Source organism: Salvia splendens, chromosome 17 (assembly GCF_004379255.2).
Source record: "Salvia splendens isolate huo1 chromosome 17, SspV2, whole genome shotgun sequence".
Classification (NCBI taxonomy): domain Eukaryota; kingdom Viridiplantae; phylum Streptophyta; class Magnoliopsida; order Lamiales; family Lamiaceae; genus Salvia; species Salvia splendens.
In genome coordinates, this window is record NC_056048.1 from 2,402,695 (window position 1) to 2,423,371 (window position 20,677).

Consider the following 20,677-nt stretch of genomic DNA (forward strand, 5'->3'; position numbering starts at 1 on the left):
TACTAGTATTTTAAAAAAGAAAGAGAAATATTCACCTTTACCATAAAAGGGATAATAATGAGGCAGTAAAAACAGATAAACCCAACAGAGGTCTTTGCAATACGTAAGCGGCTGTAGATGGATAACGTTTCGGTTTGCTGAAATTTCCCCCCAAAACTGCAACGGCAATGGCTACGTCGCTCCTGCATCCACCGCCGCACTGCATCTTCACCAATCACCAACACCGCCGCCGCCTCCAGCAGGTGACTCGGCGGAGGAGTGCTCCGGTGCTGCGTGCGGCTTTGGTTACTAACGAAGACACATTTTCTGCAATTTCCACGTCCGATTTCCCTCTCTTCCAAACCGCGCTCCCTTCCGAACCTACTCCTGCTTCTCAGGTGACCGCATATTTCTCCAATTGAACTTTTGTTAATGATAATTGATGTCATTTTGATTAATGTTCTGATTATTTGACGCAATTGTTGATAGTTGGAGCCAGCGGATCCCGATTTCTATAAGATAGGCTATGTTAGGAATATGCGAGCTTATGGAATCGAGTTCAGAGAAGGTCCTGATGGATTTGGAGTTTATGCGTCCAAAGATATCGCACCTCTTCGCCGTTCTAGGGTAATTCTTCTTTTTATGAGACAATTGTGTGATTTGTTGCTGTGTTGCTTCGAAATGTAATTCTTGGCAATGCAATCTTCTTTTGATATGCAGTTGATTATGGAGATTCCACTGGAATTGATGTTAACTATAAGTCAAAAACTCCCTTGGATGTTCTTCCCGGATATTATACCTGTTGGTCATCCGATCTTCGACATAATAAACTCAACCAACCCCGAGGTAAATGCGTGGCAATAAAATTTCTTCGTTATTTCATTAGTTGTACATTTGATTAAGCTGATAGTTGGAGATCTTAGTTTTCAGTTCCTCATGTGCATAATACTCTTTGGTTTACGTCAGACAGATTGGGACCTGAGGTTGGCATGTCTTCTTCTATACGCGTTCGATTGCAAGGATAATTTTTGGCAGCTGTATGGCAACTTCTTACCTGCTGCTGATGAGTGTACTAGCTTACTTCTAGCAACCGAGGTCGGATATGTGTTCCTGTATACTTATTTCTGGGGCTTAGTTTTAATGTCGTTTGATGATTTCCGAACAAAGATCAGACTTTGAAACCATTGAGTACCTACTTCACCATTTTAATTGGTTTTTGTTGTTGCAATCAATTTTATATTAGCTGAATTCGAACACCCAGGTTTACCATATTTATTATGAACTTGTGTTAACCTGTGAGAATTGATGGTCCCTTTACTCTCTTCGAGACAATTGCAGGAGGACCTGTTGGAGTTGCAGGACAGCGAACTTGCTTCTACAGTAAGACAACAGCAACAACGAGCTTTGGACTTTTGGGAGAAAAACTGGGTATGGATTTGTCTTTTATAATGGTGTATACTACCAGGACTGTCTTTTTGGCATCAATTAACTGGTTTAACTGTGTGTCATTCAGCACTCTGCAGTGCCCCTTAAAGTAAAACGGCTTGCTCTAGAGCCTGAGAGATTCCTGTGGGCCATGAGTATGGCGCAATCTCGATGTATAAACAAGCAAATCAGAGTTGGTGCCCTAACTCAAGATGCTAACATGCTCATCCCTTATGCCGGTTAGTCTCTCTCAAATGAAGTTCGGTCATCTCCTTATTATTCTCAGTGTGCTGTTCATGGGATCGTGTGTCTGTAACCTTCTGTGCCAATGGAGTAAATAGAATTTTACTTTGACCCATCTAAAGCAGTCAGTGTATTGTAGAGATATTGTTTATTTTGATAAAGAAATTTCTTTTGGAACCCAACTATTGAGAGTTTTATCATTTTTATGATGAAAACAAGTTAAGCGGCTATGGTGGTAGCCACCTAAATATTCATCAAACACTTGCCAATATATGTTGATTTCGCATCTACTGCTGATTCAAATTCAGAATTCACTTGTTTTACAAGTTTAATTAGTTTTTAATATCTCAATTTGACTGTTGGTAAATTTTCCTGTTTTCTTGCAAGTTGATTGAGCAGAAACGATCTTGTACATTAGCTCATTAACTGTATGCGCTGATTGCATGTCCGTAGATATGTTAAATCATTCTTTCAAGCCAAATTGTTTCTTCCACTGGCGTTTCAAGGATCGAATGCTTGAGGTCATGATAAATGCTGGGCAAGGGGTCAAAAAGGGCGATGAGGTATAGAATACCACTGGCTTTATGTTGAAAGCAAAAGTGTATTTTTTAGATGAGCATACAACTTCGACCATCATTAAACCAAAGAGAAAAATTTATAGGATGTTTTATATTTGACAGAAGCTTGCTACTATTCAACCTTAAGATGATATCATTAGTAGTATCTGAAGTTTTTTTAGGATTTCAAGTATATATGTGTCTTATTTTGGGGAAACATGACAAGCCAAATCATGGCTTGGTATATATTTCTGAAAGAACTGTAGATTGAAGTGCTAACTGAGAACGACTCATGATTGAGGTCTGATAAAAGATAACATGATGGTATATATTCATTCCATTACATTTGCATAACTGTATGCCTTTCCGTTGATCGGTATGCAGATGACCATCAGTTACATGAATGGACAGATGAATAACTTCTTCATGGAAAGATATGGGTTTTCATCTCCAGTGGTATTTTTCTGTTCCAACTATTATCTTTTTTAATTTAGCAAAAAGGCAAAATTCCTTTTTTTGTTTATTTCGTGTTACTTGATGTGTCCTTCATTACTAGTGTTATTGTTTATTTGTACCTTAACTGTTCGAAACAAAAACTGCAGAATCCTTGGGATGTTATCCAGTTCTCTGGCAATGCGCGGATTCATTTGGATTCTTTCTTATCCGTCTTCAATATATCTGGTCTTCCCGAAGAATATTATCACAACAGTAGTATTGCTTCCTTCTCATAAGTATTCCATCTATGGCTTGAGCTTTGTTATGGTTCGTTAACTGAGGAGATGTTACATATCAGATAAACTATCGTATGACGAGGATAGCTTTGTTGATGGGGCCATTATCGCTGCTGCTAGAACAATACCCACTTGGTCAGACGGGGACATCCCTCCCATTCCAAGTGCAGAAAGGAAAGCTGTGAAGGAGTTACAAGAAGAATGCCATCAAATGCTTGCAGAGTTTCCTATAACCGCAGAGCAAGATGAAGAAATTCTAGGTATGCTTAACATTCCGTCATGGACTTCCTATTCCTTGATAGATAGAACAGCAAGAAACCGATGAATAGATTTTTGAATTGGATATCTCGTGTATTTACTTTCTTGGTTTCTCGCTGTAGAGTCGAGCCCTGAAGCAAGGAGGACGCAAGAGGCTGCTATAAAGTATGTATTCTCCACAGAAAAACTGTCTCGTTAATTCGGATGCATTAGAGGAACACATTCCATCTTACTCGCTGCTTTTCCGCGCAGGTATAGGATGCACCGGAAGTTGTTCATGGAGAAGGTTATTCAGGCACTGGATATTTACCAAGAGAGGTTATTATTTTAATTTAGGATCGAACAAGCTGTACAAAATACAGCAAGATTGAGAGAGAGGCAACGAAACTACTTAGAAATTTTGTATCGTTCTGTAAATTGAATGGAAATATAGAGCATTTTCTCGTAGCATCATGACTAGCTCGAATGTACTGCCTTTTCTTTAGAGCAAATTGCCGGAAAAATCACTAAGTTTGGTTCACTTAGGCAATTTCTCCCTCATTATTTAGGCAATTTCTTCATCCATGATTTATAATTATGGATGAGAAATATGTGGTTAACAAAGAAAAAAAGTGTATCTACTTTATAATTTATCCATAAGAAGTATGTGGTTAACAAAGAAAATTAATTATAGATTAAATGGATGAGAAAATAATGCAAAGTAGCTACAGATTCTTTTTTTTTTTTCTAAAATTTTCCACATTACAATTTGTATTTTCTTATTTTCTTTGATTACATCAACACTGCCTGTCTACAAATATCACCAATAATCTCCACAGAAGCAAGCACCATCCTTGAAATGATGGAACCTCCTAACATCCCTCACAACAATCTCCCTATCAACAATCTTGGAGATGAATTTTGTTGCAGAGTGGCAATCGTTGCAAACCCTAGATTCTTCAAGACTCGAATGGCCGCGCCATGAGGCGTGTTAAGGAGGCCGAACGCAATCGCCAGTCGCTCGCTGTGCCCATACAGCAAGCTCTCCTTCTCCTCGTCAACATTGTGAAGAACACACGACGTCAACATTGTGAAGAACACACGACGTGTCAGGCACGTAACCGTCCCTCTTCATCCTATCGAACAGATCGTTCAGATACGCGTCCACTGCTCGCTCTGGGGGGGCTTCGTGTCCCCAGCCACGAACTTGTGCACCTCGCCACTGTACTCGATCCAGCTGCATCCGGGCTCTTTCTTCAGCCGCTTGCTTTTCATCTTCCCACGAACTTCATTAGCCTTCTCCCAGAGCCCGGCCGAAGAGTAGATGTTTGACAGCAAGACGTAATGGCTTGCAATGTTCGCTTCTAACGTAAACAGATTGGATGCAGAGATCTCCCCGAGCTCTACGTTTTGATGGATCCTGCAAGCACCGAGCAAGCTACTCTACACCCCAACCTTGTCGAGCCCCACAGGCATCGAGTTGATGATGTCATGCGCTTCATCAAGCCGGCCTCCTCGACCAAGAAGGTCAACAACACACGCGTAGTGATCAGCAATAGGTTCGACTCCATGATCTACTTTCATCGTCTGGAACAGTCTTTTGCCTTCATCCACCAGCCCGGAATGACAGCAAGCTGCGAATACTGCGATAAAAGTAACCTCGTTAGGCTTAACTTCGGCCGCAATTTTCCTAAAAAGTGCCAACGCCCCGTCTCCCTCTCCGTGCATCCCACAAGCTAGGATCATAGCATTCCATGTTATTACATTTCTATTAGGCATGCTCTTGAAAACTCTCCGAGCCATAACCAAGCAACCGCACTTAGCATACATATCAACGAGCGCACTTCCAACAGCCACATCCGATTCCAATCCATTTCTAAACGCATAAGCATAAATCTCCTTTCCTTTCGCTAGAGCTGCCAGAGTAGCACAGCCAGGGAGGATGGTCATGAGAGTTACAGAATTAGGTCTAAACGAGACCTCAACGTTCTTTTCAGATGTTTGCATCTCGTGTAATAAGATAAGAGCATCTTCGTGGTAACCACACACCATATAGCCAGTTATCATCGTGTTGTACGACACGATATCTTTGCTTTCCATACTGTGAAATATATACTCCGCAACATCCACCTTCCCGACCCTGGAATACAAGTCCATCAGAGCATTTTGAACGTATCTATCGCTCCCAAGCCCCAATTTCAAGACGTATCCCTGCATAACCTCTTTATCAAAAAAGGCCTCGCAGTGCACACAAGCCGGCAAAACACTAGCCACTGTGGTCGGGTTAGGGAATAAACCGGACACAACCATCGACTTCATAAACAACCTCACCGCCTCCAAGTAAAACCCGTTCTGCGCATAACCAGCAAACATAGCATTCCATGTCGCAAGCTTCCGATCCAATGCAATGTCGAAAACTCTTCTCCCACTCGCAACTTGCTTACAGTTACAATACATATCCACCAATGCACTTGTCACAAAGGAATTCCTCATGAAACCATCATTCCTCACTACAAAAGCATGAATCTCTTTCCCCAAATCCAACAGCTCCAAATGGGAACAAGCCGGGAGCACACTCGAAATGGTAACCCCATCTGGCTTAAACCCTTCATCATTCATACCACGGAAACACTCCAAACCCTCGTAGAATCTATCACTCTGCGAAAACGCGCTGATAATCGTGTTCCACGACACCATATCTCGATGAGCAAAACACTCAAATATGATCCTAGCATCATCCACTCTCCCCAATTTCGCATACATCGCCATCAAAGAATTATCCGTAAACGTCTTCCTCTCATCGACTCTCAAGCTATACCCATGAAGCTGCTTCCCAAGCCTCAAACCATCGCCCCACTTCAAATTGCTACAAGCGAGAGCGACACTGACTAAATTAAACGAGCTAGGCTCAATTTTCTCCACCCACATCAAGCGGAAAGCCTCCAAAGCCAACTCCCACTCCTCGTATTTACACACAGCGTTTATCAGCGAGTTTCAAGAAACCTGGTCTCTTTGGGGAATTCTGTCGAACACCTTGAAGACTTGCTCGACTTCACTGCCGCATTTGGCTTACATGTGCAGAACGGTGTTGGAGACAGTGGCGTGGAAATTAAAGCCCAATTTGACGAGGGAGGCGTGAATCTGCTTGCCGAGGCGGAGATCTTGGAGGGCGGTGGCGGCCTTTAAGGCGGCGGGGAAAGCGTAATAGTCGGGGGGAATTCCGGCGGCTTGCATTTGGATGAAAGTGGCGAGGGCTTGATTGGGGGAGTTTGAGCGGGCGTGGGAGCGGAGGGATTCGATCCATGAGTGTCTGGAGCGGGTGAGGTCGGGTGATGCGGTGGTGAGGAGCGGTGGATTTTGGGTTTGGATTGAATTGGGGAGAGATAGTGAGGGAGGAATTGGGTTCTTAATTTTTTTTTGTTGAATTTTTAAATTTATGTTTTTTATTTTCAGTTGTTTGAATCATTGATTTTATAATGTTTTAAAATTGAATATTTAAATACACATTTTAAATTGAATACTACTAGCTAGTACTTTAATTATAAATTTTAAATATTATAAAATTGAATATTTAGTTACAAATTTTATTTTTTGTAATTATTTTATTATTAGATGGTCTTTTGATGATGCTCAAACCAACATTTGCTCATTAAAAATGACTTTTTCATTTTAATAATTTTATATTAAAAAATTGAATAAATGATTATGTATTCAAATATATTATACATGTATTTTTCAATTTTTATTGGTGATTTAAAATTATACCCACATTCACTTATTGAAAATACTAGTATTAGTGATTTTTTGTTTAGATTTTTGATTAATTATATTTGATTTAAAAATAAGTTTAAAACAAAATGAATTGTTCGAAAAATCAAATGTAAAATCTGAAATCTGAATCGTGAACTTTAATCTGAATAAAATTTTTGAAATTATATAAAAATATTAAAAAAACCTAAACTTTTTTTTTCAGATCTTAAATAAAAATACATCCGTCCAAAAAAATAATACTACTACTTTTAGATCGTTATTTTATTAGCATTATATTTAAAAATTGTATCATCCAATAAAGATGAAATAAATGGGCTAGGATTTTGTTAAATTTCGCCATATTAAAAAACGAATTTCGAATTCTTTCAATTTCAATACATTTTATCCGAAAATTCAAAATTTGCTAATATTTTAATTTGGTCTAAATCGAAATTTGAAAAATTCAACAAGATTTCAAATTTTAATTTGGATCAGATTTAAAAAAAGTTGACACACGAAAATTGATTAATGACTGGATCATGAATTAAGGAAAAAGAAGCCCAGCTATATAGGAAGAAAGCCCAATTTTGTTATGGTTTCGAACAAAATTACCTATAAATACTAACCTAGGGTTTTTCAGCCCCATTCACGAATTTCTTCTGCAGCTGTTGCTCCCCAGCTTTCTTCTCTGCGCTCCCAAGGTTCGTTCGATTCGCCTGTGTTCTACCGTTTTTTGATCGTTTAGGCTCTCGGTTTTTGTGTTTGTAATGTTTTTTGCCTTTTGCGGTAAACCTGTGTAGCTGCCGGTTTCAATTTGCTTGCATATGTTGTTCTTCTATGCTTGTTTGCATCCATTGTAGTTTTATAAGGCCGAATTATTGTCTAGATTGATTTAGTAATGTTTGTAGGTCTCTTTGGTTTGATTTTATGATTAATCTGTATTCTGTGGCGTTTGGTTTATAATTATATGATTAATCTGTATTCTGTAGCTTTTAGTTTATAATTATATGATTGATCTGTATTCTGTAGTTTTTAGTTTATAATCACATGATTAATCTGTGTTCTATAGCTTTAGTTTATAATTTTATGATTAATCTGTATTGTATAGCTTTAGTTTATAATTTTATGATTAATCTATATTGTATAGCTTTAGTTTATAATTTTATGATCAATCTGTGTTCTGTGTTTATTGGCTAACCTAGATTAGAAAAATCCATCCACTCATACCCTCTAAATCAGGGGAAACAGATTTGGATGCAATGCTAATATCTTTTTGTTTAAGGAAAATGTTGAATTGGTCAAGTCTGGATTTGTGTTATTGCAGAATGGAATCACAAATCAAGCATGCTGTGGTGATCAAGGTGATCGGCAGGACTGGATCCCGTGGACAGGTGACTCAGGTAAGGGTGAAGTTCATCGATGACCAGAACCGTTTCATCATGAGAAATGTCAAGGGACCGGTTAGGGAGGGAGACATCCTCACCCTGTTGGAGTCTGAGAGAGAGGCTAGGAGGCTTCGTTGATTTGTCCGGGGTTCATTTATTCAAATGGTGAACACTCTTTTTGCATCTTCATTTTTTATGTAGGTTGCGTTTGGATTTTGTTACCTCTTAAGTTTCTGGTTTTGTTGCTAAATCGACCTTATTTTGTTATTTGCCCCTTCTAAGATGTGTTTAGATTCTGTTTGTTGAGTAAACCTGCAATTTATTTTATGGAGATTTAGTACTTTGTTTTTATCCCTGCCTTAATTTTCATGGTAACTAAAAACTTGGTCTCAAAAATCATAAACTATAGAATTTTGGTGAAATTTGAGAGAAATTTGGGAACATAAGTAATGTAATAGCGATAATACCAAATTCACAAGCAGATAACATCTAAAATACAATGCTGCTCTTATTTTTACTAACAACTCGTACTGAAATACAAACCTTTCACTGTTATGACCCAAATGTAATAACACTAGCTTCTCTATTTCTACTTCGGTTTCAACAACTGATTTTGGTATACTAATGAGATTTTGATTAATCTTTTCTTAGAATAAGAATAGCTATATGTAGCAGTAGTTCTGTCAAACTAATCAGATTTGTCAACACTGGCCAAACACAAAAACATGACATTAAAGTGGATATGAAGCATTAGCCAAAACTTCTTCTCAAATCAATGATGTGTGTTCATCCGAGTACAAGAACAAGCTCGTAACGTTACATGAATGATACAGCTCTCGTGCATTTAGTGTGCACCTAACTATGCTTTAATCGCAAAGTTGACAGTAAACAATTGCAATTCCCTTCTAAAACTCATTGGAAGAAAGATTCATGAAGCTTATGCTATTCTCGGGACTAAAATGTCGAGCTATGTAGCCTGCCGGAGCATCCGTTGAAGTTGCATTACTTGCTGCTGCTGATCTGGTGGCAGCAAACTTAGCTGCTCTGGCGTCAGATTTAGCAGTTGCTGAAGCACAGATGGATCTAAGTCCGGGGGAAGTTGCATCTGTAAACAGTGAAAATGTAGTCAACATCAGATCAATACAAATTATAAATGCAAATTTCAAAACCCGAGATCTTCGGATGAATTTCAATTAATCCATCTAGATGCTGCAAAATCTTTATTTCAGCAGATGGATATCTATTCGAACTACACATCAGAGAGTAAAATCTGTATGAAGTTCTCATCTATTATATCAAGATCTGGTGAAGTTTCTACACCTTCAAATGAGTTTTGAATAAAAATACGACGAAGATGGACTTTCAATTAGAATAAACAACAAACCAAAGTAGGTAAAGATATGTTATGCAGCAATTAATTACCTGAGTAGCTTGCTTCCCAGTGTCTGCAATTTCATTTTTTGGAGGTTGTCTCCCGAAGACGGGAGTGGAGCAGACATAGGTGAAGTTACGTTCACAACCTGTGAAGGAGTAGCGCTTCCACCGTTCAGTTTCACCAGTTTTGGTGCTATATCGATCTGGTTCGTCTTACTAGGGATATTTAGAGCATGTCCTTTCATATCCATATCTTCCGGCATGACAGAGGATGTTGAGGTGCTATGCTGTTTCAGAAAAAAAGAAATTCGCAATCACCTTCAAGATGTGTAAGATTCCAGTATTAACTATTTATCACAATTTTTTACAACACTAATAATAAGTATAGCTTATGTTAAATTATGTTTAGAATCTTTGTAATTAACATCAAGGGCATAACTTTTACAGTTACTTCAATTAATGTCGTGTAATATTGCTTTGACTCGAAAAACAGATTCTTTGAGAAAAGCATTTCGAACAAATCATGAGCAACATAAAGTGAATGATTTTTTGAGAAAGTAATACAGCACATGGTATATGTTAAATTTCCAATTCCTCTGCTATCATATCAGGTGAAGTTCCGCACCTGAATCCCTGTTGCTGAAAATTGTGGATTTACGAGCACAGAAGCATGAGTGGCAACAGTCTGAGACCTTGTCACAGCATTGTTCCCTGGATTGCTGGACGGAACTGGGCCTATATTTTGTGAAATAGGATGTTGCATTTGCTGGTTGAGAGAAGAAGTTGGTACTGGAATTTGTTGTCCAGCTGACAAACCAATCAATGACTGAGGATGTGTAGAGGGATGGGAGGAAACTCCAAATTGAGCAACCAGTTGAGCTTGCTGCAAGGCTTGGTTCTGGTTTAATTGTGGATGTTGAAATTGAGTACGTGTAATAAATTTCTGGAGTGTGTTATATTGGTTTGGAACACCAGCAGATACTCGACTATCTTGTGCAGAAGGCATCAAACCCAATTGAATTTTGTTTTGTGGAAGGGGGGTTAGCCCAGAAAGAGTTTGAGAATTTTGCAGCAGAGGCTGTACTGGTTGGCTCGAAGCTTGCCGAATATTGGGCGTCTGCAACTGAATAGTCCAAAAAATCAAATATACTAAACATAATAGCTTGCAGCAAAACCCTAGCAATGGATGACAAACTGGGTAAGAGAACATACCATTTGAGGTGACACTACCCCAAGCATAATCTCAACCTGCATTGAAGTCAAATAAAAAGTTGATTACTGTAACTAATTGTATAAAAACTGAACTGAAGTAGGAACAACTTAAATTTTCAGGTAAATCTCAGATATTGAGAATTCGAGAACCTGCATTAGATGGATGTTTACTACAGTAGTATCAAAACTTAAGATCACAAACAATACATAAAACTATAAAGAACCTGAAAAATAGCTTTGGACAAGTTGGGGATGGCGAGCAATAGTTTCCGGGCTTGTTCTTTATTTTGTGTAGCCAGTGCCTGTCAACACCACATGACTGCATAAGATCATAAATCCGCAGAATCACTTCTGTTCATTTTGATTTGACTTCTATGGGAAAAAATAAAAGGAAAAAACGTATCTTTATGTGCTATAAAATTTGTCCAGTTAAATGTTGGGTATCTACTTACCTTAAATTCGGACAAAACCTCTATCAGCTGACTCCTCGACATTTTGGCCAACTGTTGAGTCAAAGGATCAGTTCCTAACAAGGACGGGTTCCGTAATCCCATCTGATTTGGTGTGCTAGCAGTCTGAGCCAATCCAAGAGCTCCTGCCATGACACTTGCAGCAGCTGTAGCAACTGAATCGCCTACCGGCAGATGAACACTGGGATGTCCAAAGACTGCTTGACCCCCAACTTGTTTAGGAGCATCTGCATTGCAGGCATTTTTGCGGATACACTTACGCTAACTAATTGAAATGAAATCTTAGCCGTATAAAGAAAAGTGAATTCCTAGCTCTCCATTTGCATACCAAAATAATGAAATTATACAAAAACTAAATATTCTAGTTACCAACATTTGGGCCAACACCAGGACCACCACGTCCCTACAAGAAAAAAAAACAAACAATTGATTAGTTTAATAGGGAACAACATGTTCTATCTCAACAATATGATAAGTCTATGCACTCACACGAAGAGATAAACACATACACTGTATACCTGTTCCCGGTTCTTGTCAGCATTCTTGTCATTCTCAGCAAAGTCAACTCTTAGCTGACGGCCATTTATATCGTAACCCTGAAGATTACGACGAGCACTCAGAGCTGTCTCTTCATCCTTGTACTCACAGAATCCATAACCCTTTGGTTTTCCGGTTTCTCTGTCAATAACTAATCTGAAATGGCAAATAACAGGATCAGCAAAGTATGACTCAGTGTTATGGCAAAAAAAAAGTATAGAAACTTTCACAGATCCATATTTGAAGAAATTGGCAAAGCTGTGGCAGATAAAAGCTATTCATGACCTTGTTCCAACTATAATCACTATATGTAACATTAAGATCTAATCATTAACACAAACGCACAGCCAATCACACCAGAAAACCATCAGTCAATCAAGTTAACCTAAACTCGAATCGAACTCACCTGAACGAAACAACTGGCCCAACCTCCTCACAAATTTGAGTGATTTGCTCTTCAGTAGCATCATATGGTATGTTCCCAACTGCGTACACACATACACCACCACACTTCAATAATTCAATTAGCTAAAAAGTCTAACTCCCATCCCTAATCATCAAAACAAAATTAACACGAGAGCAGTTATAAACACAAATTCCCCAATCAATAAACCACATTTACACTATAAACCAAATCAATTTCGAAATGAGTGAGGCTTTGCCGCAACCAAACCACTGGAACGGCGTGTATAGATGTAGAACAATACAGAAATGAGAATAGACACTAACCGAAAACGCAGCGATGCTGAGATTGTGCATTGGCGGCCATGATATAAATCGTTTTCCCCGAGCTAATTGAAGCTCATCGCCTTTATATATCACCCCACCAATTACGCAGCAAGTGCTACTACCACGCGTATTTCTTCAATCCAAACCAACCTTGAAACGAGTATTACTCCACTATTCGGCTATATTCAAGTGAGTATACAATTATACTTTGGCAATTCAACGCCGACTCGATTCGAACAGCCAGTTTTATTTATTTACAAATTGGAATTTGGAGAAGACGATGGGATTTATCGAGAGATCGAGACTGTGTTTGTGTTGTGTTGTGTTGGCGCCATCCATGATTTCGTACTCTCTTGCAATTATTCATCAGTTAACGATGGCAAAATCAGGAAATTAGATTGGGCTTTTTTATTGCAAAATCAAGGAAATTAGATTGGGCTTTCTTATTTTATTTATTAAACTTTTATTTATTTATTTTTTAATTCTTTTAAATTACCCATTTCAATTTTTTTATTTTTTTTCAACAAGGCTATTGATTAGAGCAATGACTAGACGGTGAAAATGGCATAATGATGTGCAGAAGAAGTTTTTGACTAGACTATTACTATACTGTTGCTAGTCCACTCCTATTGTGGATGCTCGTGTTAAATCTACCACTAATTTAAGGGAGTGTTCAGTTAGTATGATATGGTAAGTTTTGAGTCCAATTCTGCCCAATTTCAGCCGTTCAGTTTGGATGATTTGTATCTGATGGGCCCAAAAAATGGGGGGTCGGCATGCACTATTCATCATATATACTTTAAAAATAAAACAGGAGAAATGCGTGTTTTACATATATGAGATTTGACAATCACTTGACCATGTTATAGACTACTCCTACATTAGAACATCAATGTGTTAATTTATAGTATTCCAATTTGTAGTAAGTTCATTATTTATAAAAAGTTTACTCATTTGATTTTGAGATTTATATATTTATTTGGTGTTTAAGCTCAAAAATGATTTAGAACATCTCATGTTTTTCGTTTGGATTATACTTAATGTTTGTTGAGTAAAGTTGAAAACGAAAGGCCTTTTCTGGTCCCCATGAGCCCGGGGTGCTTGTGGGACCGGTTTCTACTTCAAGAGCAAGCATAAATAAATAAATAAATAAATAAATAAATAGCTCGCTTTTATCTTTAAAAAGGAATCAAGTATTGCCAATTATGCAAAAAAATCTTTTTTGTTATCGCAAATTCAATTATGATAAACTTGACATTATAATGTATAATAACTTAAACAATGGGCATAAAAAACCTTCACCGATTTTGAATCTAAATATTAAATTATTGTCTAAAATCTTAATCCAAACTCGTGCAAAATAATTCGGTCACTCATCATATAATATATAAGTAGTAAACGTAAATTATAAGGAATCTTCTAACATCTAGTCATATCAATTATATAATCTTAACTAAGATGAAAATTCTATTTATAAACTTAGAGCTGATTATTTTTGGTTTCAGATCGTTTTTTTGTCAAATACAAATTGATCCAAAAATTCAAATATTCTATAAAAAATCCTAAATTTAATTTTGGAAAAAAAAATCCAATTAGGGTGAAGCCCAACTAAAAAAACGCAATGCGCGGGCCAATTGCAAAAGCCCTCGACCTAATTTCAATTCCATTCCAACCGCTTCAAAAATCTCATTGCCGACCAATTCTCTCTCTTCACCGTCAGTGCCTCCGGCGGCGATTTATCTCCAATTCTCTCTCTTCACCGCCTCTCTCTGTCAGTGTGTTCCTGTCTCCGGCGGCGATTTATCTCGCAGCTAGCTGTGCGGCGTGGACTGTTGCAGCTCGCTATATTATATACGAGTAGTATCCACAAATCATGTATTTGCTTCTTCCTTTTCATTCACTAGCTGGTTTAGTTCTCTGAAATTTATATTGTATCTAATGGTAGTGCATTTGGTTCATAGGTCGCGAATTTGTGTGAAAAACTTGCCTAAGTATGCAGCGGAGGAGCATCTTCGAGAGTTCTTCTCTCAGAAAGGGGAAGTGACGGATGCAAAGCTTATGCGCACCAAGTGATCACCTCTCTTTACCTTTTTTTCCCCTTTTTTCAGCATTGAGATTGCTATTTTAATTTTTTGTTGTTTATTTACCTGACGTGGTGGAAATTGGTTCAGGGATGGGAAGAGCCGGCAATTTGGATTTGTGGGGTATAGGACGGAGAGTGAAGCTGAGGAAGCTATTAAGTATTTCAACAAGTCTTTTATGCATACTGCCAGAATTACTTGTGAGGTCTGTCTCATTCTGCTGCTTCACTCACTCTAATGTATTTCTTTCCGGTTTTAAGCCTCTAAAGCTACTCTCCCTAATGTATTTTTTTTCCGGTTTGAAGCTTCTAAGGTTAGTAGCCTTATGATGATACTAGGTTGGTGATATTATTGAGGGCATTATGATGACTGGCCAAAATGGTTAATTAGGGTGAATGACACACATTTAATTGGATAGAATAAGTAAAAGAATGTGGATAGAAGTTCCATTGCTTGTATCATGAACTGACTTTTGGTGCTGTGGGCTGCATAATTAGATCATTCAGACACCTGATAGTTTATTAGTAAAGAGTGCTAAATCATTTACTTTCAGTTAGTTATATGTGTAGGCTAAAGACTTGAATTTGTCATCTTAAACAATACCATGCTGTAACATTTTAATGTTCACTGCCAGATTGCTCGGAAGGTTGGAGATCCCGAAGCGCCTCGTCCTTGGAGCCGGCACTCGTTGAAGCAGAAGGAGAATTTGCCTGCAGAAGATAAAAAAGCAACTGGTTTCAAAGCTCCTAAAGCTATGGAACAAGATGGGAAGAGTAAGAAAAGTGTCAAGGATGATGGGACTGATGACCCCCAATTTCAAGAGTTTCTTGAGGTTATGCAGCATCGGAGCAAGTCAAAGTTGTGGGCAAATGATACAGTGGCTGCAGCCTCTCGTGAGCAAAGTAGTTTGGTGCGAGATGACAATTACAAGACAGAAAAAGGAGAGGATTATGAATTTGATGGAGATTCTGAAGAAACAGATGGAGAAATAGATGCTCCAACAAAAATAGAAAAACCTCAAACTTCGGCTCACGATGAAGCTGTATCCGACATGGATTATTTCAGGAGCAGAATTAAAAAGAATTGGTCAGATTCAGAAAGTAGTGATACTGAGGGTAGTACTGATGGCACTGATAACAGTGACAGTGATAATGATGAAAGTGCTGCATGTAACGTAAAGAGTAAATTTGATCCTGTTGAGAATACAATTGAAACTGATGTTTTTGCTGGGGAGCCTGAAAAAGGCTTCTCTAAAGAATGCGGAAATGGCTCAGATGAACCATCATCCGGTCGAAAAAACGATAATGCTGAAGTTCTAGAATCTACCCGTCTGTTCATCCGCAATCTTCCCTACACTGCCACGTATGTCCCATGCTATTTGGTCATCTACTACACATTCCTCTTTTATTTCTTTTGTCATGTACATTTACGCTTACACTTTGTGATTACTCAGCGAGGAGGAACTAGAAAGTCACTTCAGCAAATATGGTGCTGTATCTCAAGCCCATATAGTTATTGACAAAGAAACAAGACGCTCCAAAGGATTTGCTTATGTTCATTTTGCTCTCCCAGAAGCTGCTGCTAGGTAATATATCCTGAGCTATAAAACTTGACTTTTTTCAAACACAATTGGCTTGGAAAAGCTAGCTATATTTCATACGTATTTCCTTATCATTTGAGTGCCCCACTTCATGTCTTCATCTTTTCACATGGTTATATTACTATTTTTGGTTTGTTTGCATGATTAACTAAATACTCCATTCAGATGTATAATGTATTTGTTTATATGTATAGAATTGGTGCTATGCCTATATTCAAAAGTTATTTGTTTTACCATTCCAGGGCTTTGGAAGAGATGGACAGCTCAATTTTTCAGGGGAGGCTGTTGCATGTCATGCTTGCTAAACAAAAAAAGCCTTCTTATATGCAACAGTATGCATTCGAGACTATCAAGTTTCACTGGATATGCTAATATCCTGCATTATCTTGTTGTATGATGCTTTTGAACTTACAAGGGCTCTCGCTTTACAGGATAAAAAATGATGAAAAACCGTCTTCAAAAACACTTAAGCAGAAAAGGACTGATGAAAGGAAGGCATCCGAAGCTGCTGGAAACACAAAAGCATGGAATAGTTTATTCATGCGTCCTGATACGGTGAGTAAAGTTGAAAATTAGGCTTGTCATCTGCGATTAGTTGCCTTCTTTTGAGATTTTAAGAAATTATCACTGAAATTGTAAGTTTTAGAAACATCGACACGGGTAGGAGAGAAGTTAATGGTCACAATCTATTTCCCCACTTGAACATTTGTTCCCGAAATAACTTTGTTAGGAGATCCCTAAGTGTAAATCAAGATATATACTCATTCTCTAAGTACCTTCATTATATGTGTAATGCCTTAGTTCAGTTTGATTGAGCATTAAACTTGATCCTTATTCTTGAAGTAAAATGTATGGGGATGGATGGTAAGAGCATCCGCATCGGTGCTTGTGGGGAAGGACGGCGTCCGTGCCATCGGCGCGGCATGCCCCTGTCCGCCGCTGTGCTCTTGCCGACGGCACGGCTCTGCTCGATGCATCGAGCATGTCCGTGCCGCTGAGCAGGGCGACGTGACGGGTTTTTATTGGCCAACGGCAATGCCGTTGGCATTTTTTTTAAATCGAAAAATAATACCAAAAATTAAAAAAAAATGTATTTTCAGATCCCAAAAAATATAGTCATTTTATTACCGTTTTTTGGAAATTTTTTTGCATTTTTTAAAAATTTTTTAATCCCAAAATCATCTATAAATACACGCATTCATCATCCATTTTTCATATTAAATTATCTCTCATTCATATTTTTTCATACAACTCATCTACATATTCCTCTCTCAATCAAACCCTCTCTAAATTCAAAAATGGATATCAACGATATCATTGCGGAAGCAGAGCACGAAGAACAAGAATACTATGAACAATATCGTGTCGGGCCACGAGTAGTGGGTTTTTTTAATTTTATGAATTTAATTATGTAATTTTAAATTTTTAGGATTTAAATTATGTAATTTTTAATTTTTAGGACTTTAATTATGAAATTTTTAATTTTTAAGATTTTAATTATGTAATTTTTAATTTTTTAGTAATTAGTAATAGTATTTTGGGTATTTTTAATGCATTTTAATACTGTGGAAATGTTTTTATTTAAATTGAATAATAGAATGGTGGGACTGGGACCCTTGAGCATGTCCTTGCGGAAGAGCATGAATGTGGGTGTTGCGCTCTTGCCAAAGAGCAGGGAGTAAAAAATGAATAAAAGTGAGTTCGGGCCCACATTCATGAGCATGGATGGGGATGCTCTAAGAAGCCATCATGATGTCATTTTACTCCCCTTACTAATATAACTCTCTCTGCTTGTAACCTTCTGAGACTCTGCTCTTTGACATATTAAAGTGCTCTATCACCTGATACTTTCTTCTGATTCTTCATATTCAAGGTGGTTGAGAACATTGCACGCAAATTTGGTGTCAGTAAGAGTGAACTTCTAGATAGAGAATCTGATGACCTTGCTGTGAGAATTGCACTGGGGGAAACACAGGTCATTGCTGAGACTAAAAAAGCTCTATCAAGTGCTGGGGTTAATGTTTCCTCATTGGAAGAGTATGCTGCTGGTAAAACTGATGGTGTAAAGAGAAGCAACCATGTTATATTGGTGAAGAATTTACCGTATGGTTCATCAGAAAGTGAATTATCAAGCATGTTCGGCAAGTTTGGCAGCTTGGATAAAATAATCATCCCCCCTACTAAAACCATGGCTTTGGTATGTTTGCTTTGCTGTCTTTTAAATATTTTGTTGTGCTTTGTAGATTCATTATCTCATACTATATCATCCCTTTTTATTTTACTTAATGTGTATGCTCCTATATGGTTTCAACTTTAATACACTTGATGCTTAGTTCAATGGTTAGGAGATTCAGTGTGTCAAATTCTAGCATATAATATAATAATCAAGCACTCCTGTTAAAATTTATGGTTAGGTTATCTTTTTGGAACCTGCTGAAGCCCGTGCAGCTTTCAAAGGTTTAGCATACAAGCGTTACAAGTAAGTTCATCTAATTTTTGAAACGTATATAGTCCTTTGTTCAAGGATGTAATGTAATGCTTGGTTAAAGTTTGTACTTTTTAAGCAACATACTGTGCTTGAAGGATCATGGTGTCCAAATATTTTGAGGGCCATCACAACTAAATGATTGATATTGCTTGTGGAATAAAGACATGCACTTCATAATTAGATATAACATTGCTTCTATTCTAGTGTTGGTTTCGTGAGGTTAATATCTCTGGTTTCACAGGGATGGCCCACTGTATTTGGAATGGGCACCTGGTAACATTCTTAGTCAAACTTCGGCTGTTGATGATGATAAAGCTGTAGGTGAACTTGATGCAAAGAAAGTTGTGCTGAAACATCAGATTGAAGATATCGCAGAAGAAGATGCCGACCCTGATAGGATCGAGGTTATACTTACTTGCATTGATATAAGTTCTATGATTCAACTTTACCTTTTTTTAATATATCAACCATTATTAACTCTGAGATATATGCTTCAGTCGATTATAGTGCTTTTGTAAGGGGGAGAGTTTAGTACATTAAAGCTCTAATGATTATTATGAGCTATTGAGCTCTGATTTATTTCAGGTGTTCTAACTACTAGTTGTTCTAACATTTACTTTTTTGATATCTTCTTTTCTACAGTCACGCTCATTATATGTCAAGAACCTGAACTTCAAAACATCTGAAGAAAGTGTGAAAAAGCATTTTGCAGAGTACATGAAGGGAGGAAAGATTCTTAGTGTCAGGGTATGTTCGTTACCCTCCCCCCACGCCTTACACCAAATCCTCTATATTCCCTAATCCATTTTCATTTCTTATACTTCAATAGATCAAGAAGCATGTAAAGAATGGGAAGACTCTTTCAATGGGATTCGGTTTTGTAGAGTTTGATAGTGTTGATACAGCATTGAAGGTTTGCAAGGACCTACAGGTATTCTTTCAGGCCAGCCTATTATGACACGCTGTCCGTTGCCTACTGTATCTCTAGACTCTTACCATTTCGATATTTTCTCCAGGGATCCGTTCTGGATGGGCATGCCCTCATCTTGCAACTTTGCCATCATAAGAAAGATGAAACGATACCTAAAAAAATTGATAATGACAGCTCAACAAAATTGATTGTGAGGAATGTAGCTTTTGAGGCAACCGAAAAGGATCTCAAGCAATTATTTAGTCCCTTTGGTCAGGTATATAAGCACTTGCATTTATCAATTTTATGACATCTTTACCTTAGTTTCTTGCAACCTCGGAAGCTATGTGATGCTGTTAAAATCGTAATTGTCTATACATCATCAGAAAACGTTTCGTCCTAGTTTTTGGGGTAACCAGACATGTTTGTTCTTCCATGGTTCTTAATCTGGAAACACATCTCCTGTACTATGCAGATAAAGAGATTGAGGTTGCCAATGAGATTCGGAAACCATAGAGGTTTTGCTTTTGTAGAGTTTCTCACAAAACAAGAAGCTCGGAATGCCCTTGAAGCGCTCTCAAACACCCATCTCTACGGTCGTCACTTGGTACTGGAGAGGGCAAAAGAAGGAGAGAGCTTAGACGAATTACGGGCAAGAACAGCTGAGCAGTTCGCAGGCTCTACTAAGTTGAACAATAAAAGAAAGCAGCTTCCTCTCCCCTTACTAGATGAAGGGAATGTCAAGCTTCAAAGAATGGAAGAATAGAGTTTTTTTAGTGTGTGTGTTTTTTTTTGTATTCTATCATCAACTTTGTTAAATAGAATGCAGAGTTGTGTAACTTTGATATATTTAAAAACCAACAATTTTGAGGGTGTAACGTAATATCAGTTGATGTAAAACTGGCAATTTTGAGATTTTGTTTTTTCTTTTACAGATATCTCCATCATGTATTGAATTTCTTTTCGGTC

General features: G+C 37.8%; 2 protein-coding genes and 2 pseudogenes across 3 annotated transcripts; 2 read left to right on the forward strand and 2 right to left on the reverse strand.

The window, feature by feature from the left end:
• Positions 1-74: 74 nt before the first annotated feature.
• On the forward strand, positions 75-3,640 carry LOC121774601 (protein PLASTID TRANSCRIPTIONALLY ACTIVE 14-like). Of its 2 annotated transcripts, none has more exons than XM_042171452.1 (12): positions 75-377; positions 469-606; positions 700-825; positions 946-1,074; positions 1,318-1,407; positions 1,493-1,643; positions 2,101-2,210; positions 2,589-2,660; positions 2,807-2,915; positions 2,998-3,195; positions 3,316-3,358; positions 3,446-3,640. In XM_042171452.1, the coding sequence occupies exons 1-12, from the start codon at positions 168-170 to the stop codon at positions 3,522-3,524; spliced, it is 1,455 nt and encodes a 484-aa protein (XP_042027386.1). In that variant the 5' UTR covers positions 75-167; the 3' UTR covers positions 3,525-3,640. The 2 variants fall into 2 exon arrangements, with proteins under 2 accessions (XP_042027386.1, XP_042027387.1); XM_042171453.1 differs by having other exon boundaries at positions 2,807-2,912.
• Positions 3,641-3,843: 203 nt separating this feature from the next.
• Positions 3,844-7,777, reverse strand: LOC121775428 (annotated as a pseudogene).
• A 1,273-nt stretch (positions 7,778-9,050) lies between these two features.
• Positions 9,051-12,954, reverse strand: LOC121774162 (annotated as a pseudogene).
• A 1,318-nt stretch (positions 12,955-14,272) lies between these two features.
• LOC121773273 (multiple RNA-binding domain-containing protein 1-like) lies at positions 14,273-20,646 on the forward strand. The gene is made up of 14 exons (XM_042170086.1): positions 14,273-14,504; positions 14,591-14,698; positions 14,801-14,915; positions 15,345-16,072; positions 16,164-16,295; positions 16,553-16,642; positions 16,742-16,865; positions 18,184-18,507; positions 18,725-18,789; positions 19,040-19,202; positions 19,441-19,545; positions 19,628-19,729; positions 19,815-19,985; positions 20,184-20,646. Coding segments are annotated over exons 1-14 (2,520 nt in total). The 5' UTR covers positions 14,273-14,502; the 3' UTR covers positions 20,475-20,646.
• The last annotated feature ends 31 nt before the right edge of the window (positions 20,647-20,677 follow it).

What these genes read in the sequence shown, in the direction of transcription:
- LOC121774601 (XM_042171452.1), top strand. Translation starts at nt 168, where the DNA reads ATGGCTACGTCGCTCCTGCATCCACCGCCGCACTGCATCTTCACCAAT. An exon ending in GGGTCAAAAAGGGCGATGAG is followed by an intron (nt 2,211 to 2,588) that starts GTATAGAATACC and finishes ATCGGTATGCAG; the next exon opens with ATGACCATCAGTTACATGAA. An exon ending in GCAAGATGAAGAAATTCTAG is followed by an intron (nt 3,196 to 3,315) that starts GTATGCTTAACA and finishes TTCTCGCTGTAG; the next exon opens with AGTCGAGCCCTGAAGCAAGG.
- LOC121773273 (XM_042170086.1), top strand. An exon ending in TTAGCATACAAGCGTTACAA is followed by an intron (nt 18,790 to 19,039) that starts GTAAGTTCATCT and finishes CTGGTTTCACAG; the next exon opens with GGATGGCCCACTGTATTTGG. An exon ending in CCGACCCTGATAGGATCGAG is followed by an intron (nt 19,203 to 19,440) that starts GTTATACTTACT and finishes TCTTTTCTACAG; the next exon opens with TCACGCTCATTATATGTCAA.